The sequence below is a fragment of the Manihot esculenta genome, chromosome 17 (assembly GCF_001659605.2).
Source record: "Manihot esculenta cultivar AM560-2 chromosome 17, M.esculenta_v8, whole genome shotgun sequence".
Lineage (NCBI taxonomy): Eukaryota > Viridiplantae > Streptophyta > Magnoliopsida > Malpighiales > Euphorbiaceae > Manihot > Manihot esculenta.
This window is the reverse complement of record NC_035177.2, coordinates 4548233-4550501: the sequence shown is the minus strand read 5'-3', so window position 1 is coordinate 4550501 and position 2269 is coordinate 4548233. Positions and strand designations below refer to the sequence as shown.

The 2269-nt window shown below is 31.9% G+C and overlaps 1 protein-coding gene across 1 annotated transcript; it reads left to right on the top strand.

Annotated features, from left to right (window-relative positions):
- Nucleotides 1-240: 240 nt before the first annotated feature.
- Nucleotides 241-1164, top strand: LOC110604600. The gene has a single exon (XM_021742841.2). The coding sequence runs from the start codon at nt 355-357 to the stop codon at nt 1033-1035; it is 681 nt and encodes a 226-aa protein (XP_021598533.1). The 5' UTR covers nt 241-354; the 3' UTR covers nt 1036-1164.
- Nucleotides 1165-2269: the final 1105 nt, after the last annotated feature.

Here is a 2269-nt window from a genome sequence, read left to right as displayed (position 1 = left end):
TTACACGATAACATCCCAGATGGACAACTCCATAAATTAATCCAAAATATCTGGGCAATCTTTATCCCCAAATTACTCGTGTAATTAGGGTAATTAATGCAGCTGATTATAAAACGCGGCGTTTCACCTGCGGTGGTTACCAGTCGACACTATTTTCAAACCATGGTTAACATTCAGGCCACAGATGTTTAACCATGGTTAGTACTTCTGTCTGGCGTTTTATAATCCTCAGCCACCAGAAAGCAAGAGAAGAAAGAGAAGAGAACATAACAGACTGTGTTGCTAGAGAGAGAGGTTGAATATTCTTAAGAGGGAGGGAGTGAGAGAGAGAGAGAAAGAGGGAAGTCGTCGAAAATGGCGCTTTACATCGATGAGGAGGAGGTGTGGAAATGTCCAAAACACCCCTCGAAGCGACGCCGTACAGGAATCTGTCACGTGTGCCTCCGTGAGCGACTCTCCTCCCTCTGCCCGGACTGCGCTAACGTACGTCCCTGTTCTTGCTACTCAATCACCACAACTTCCTCGAGCTCGTCGTCTTTCTCCTTCTCTCGCTTCTCGGCCTCCGATTCCTTTGCCTCAGGAACCGGAACTGTCGGTCGCGTATCCAATCTGATAGACACGGAGCCTTCTTTCCGTCGGTCGAGGTCACTAGCAATTCCGTTTCTCCGTGCAAAACCGCCGGTTGATCCTGATTGCTCTGTCCGGAGAGAAAGCCCAAAGCCGACATCGCCGTTTTGGTCACTGTTCAGAAGTAGTAATAGTAACGGTAACCGGAGTAAGAGAAGCGATATGGAGAGGAACTTCACTATAGTAGAACATGAAGATGCGAAAAAGAAGAAGGATGAGGATGAGAGGAAGAGGATGATGAGGAAATCGAGGTCTATGGCGGTTGATGTGACGTCAGATTCCGGTGTTGCTGACGTAAAATCATCCAAAGGGAAGGGCTGGTATTTCCCGAGTCCGATCAAGGCTTTCAAGCAATCGATATCAAGGGGAATAATGGTACAAGAAAGATCGCCTTTGTATAGAAATTAATTTTGGTATATATTACAATATATATATATATATAATTAACTCATAAAGAGACTAATAATTCATATTTCTTTTTCATGTTTCTTTTCTGGGAAAGTAATGCTTGAGAAAAGAAAATGATTTGATTTTCTATATATTTTGTGGATTTTATTTACGGAAATTAAAATTGAGCAGAGTTGGTTATATAATTGTGGCACAAAAGCTAGTTTGGGAATGTTCCAGTGTTAAAAGTTAACTGCTTTATGATTCATGATGAATTCTAACCATTTGAATTGGGCCCACTTGATTTGGAAAATATAATATTACTCTGTACATGCTTTGTTATTGAAAAAGAAATATAAAGTGTTGCTGAGCAGTAATATTATTAATAATATTTTTTTATATAAAAAAAATTCAAATACTCATTCTGTATAAAATGTATTCTTTAATTATTAAAATATTTTTTAATATTTAATAAAATTTAATATTTTAAAAAAATATAATAAGAAAATTAATAAATAATTATATTTTTTTAATTTATATAAAATATAAAATAAATAAAAATTATACGACCTACAGAATAATGGTATTTAATTTAATAATACTGAAAGTCATACTCACTAGTTTATTTAAATATATCCTTAAAAAGGTTGGCAGGACAGCTAGGTTGCGTGGAAAATGAGCTTAGGTGTGTCCATAGATAGTCTAGCAGTTAGATTTAACCAAATCTATGGACATTCTTCTTGTTGGGGTAAATTAATGAATTTTAAATTATTTTTTTAAATTGATCCGATATTGAAAATATATAAAAATTATTTTATTATTTAATTCTTCTAATATAAAAAAATTTAATAATCAGTTTTTTAATTTTATGGAAATACCTATTAATTAAATTTTAATTTTTTTTATAATATTTAAGAGTTATTTGACTTTTTTAAATTTTAAAAATATTATAATATATTTTTTAAAATTAAGAATTAACTAATCAGTTAAAGAGTTTCTTTCATTAATGAATTGAAAGTAAGTTATTTTAAATTAATTGAACACTTCAAACCCATTGGGTATTAGGATTAAAAAAAAAAACTTTTAAAAAGACATCCTTTTAAATATCAAAAGAATAAGTATTTAAAAAAAATACTTTTAAATATCAAAAGATTTCTAAACTTTAATTCACTAATTAGTCTCATTTTTAAAGTTACTAAATTGAAATATCCTTTTTCTTTATAAAAAACACTGAATATTTATATTATTTAATTTC

Excerpts from the sequence above, each read along its gene's own strand:
- LOC110604600 (XM_021742841.2), top strand. The coding sequence starts at position 355 with ATGGCGCTTTACATCGATGAGGAGGAGGTGTGGAAATGTCCAAAACAC.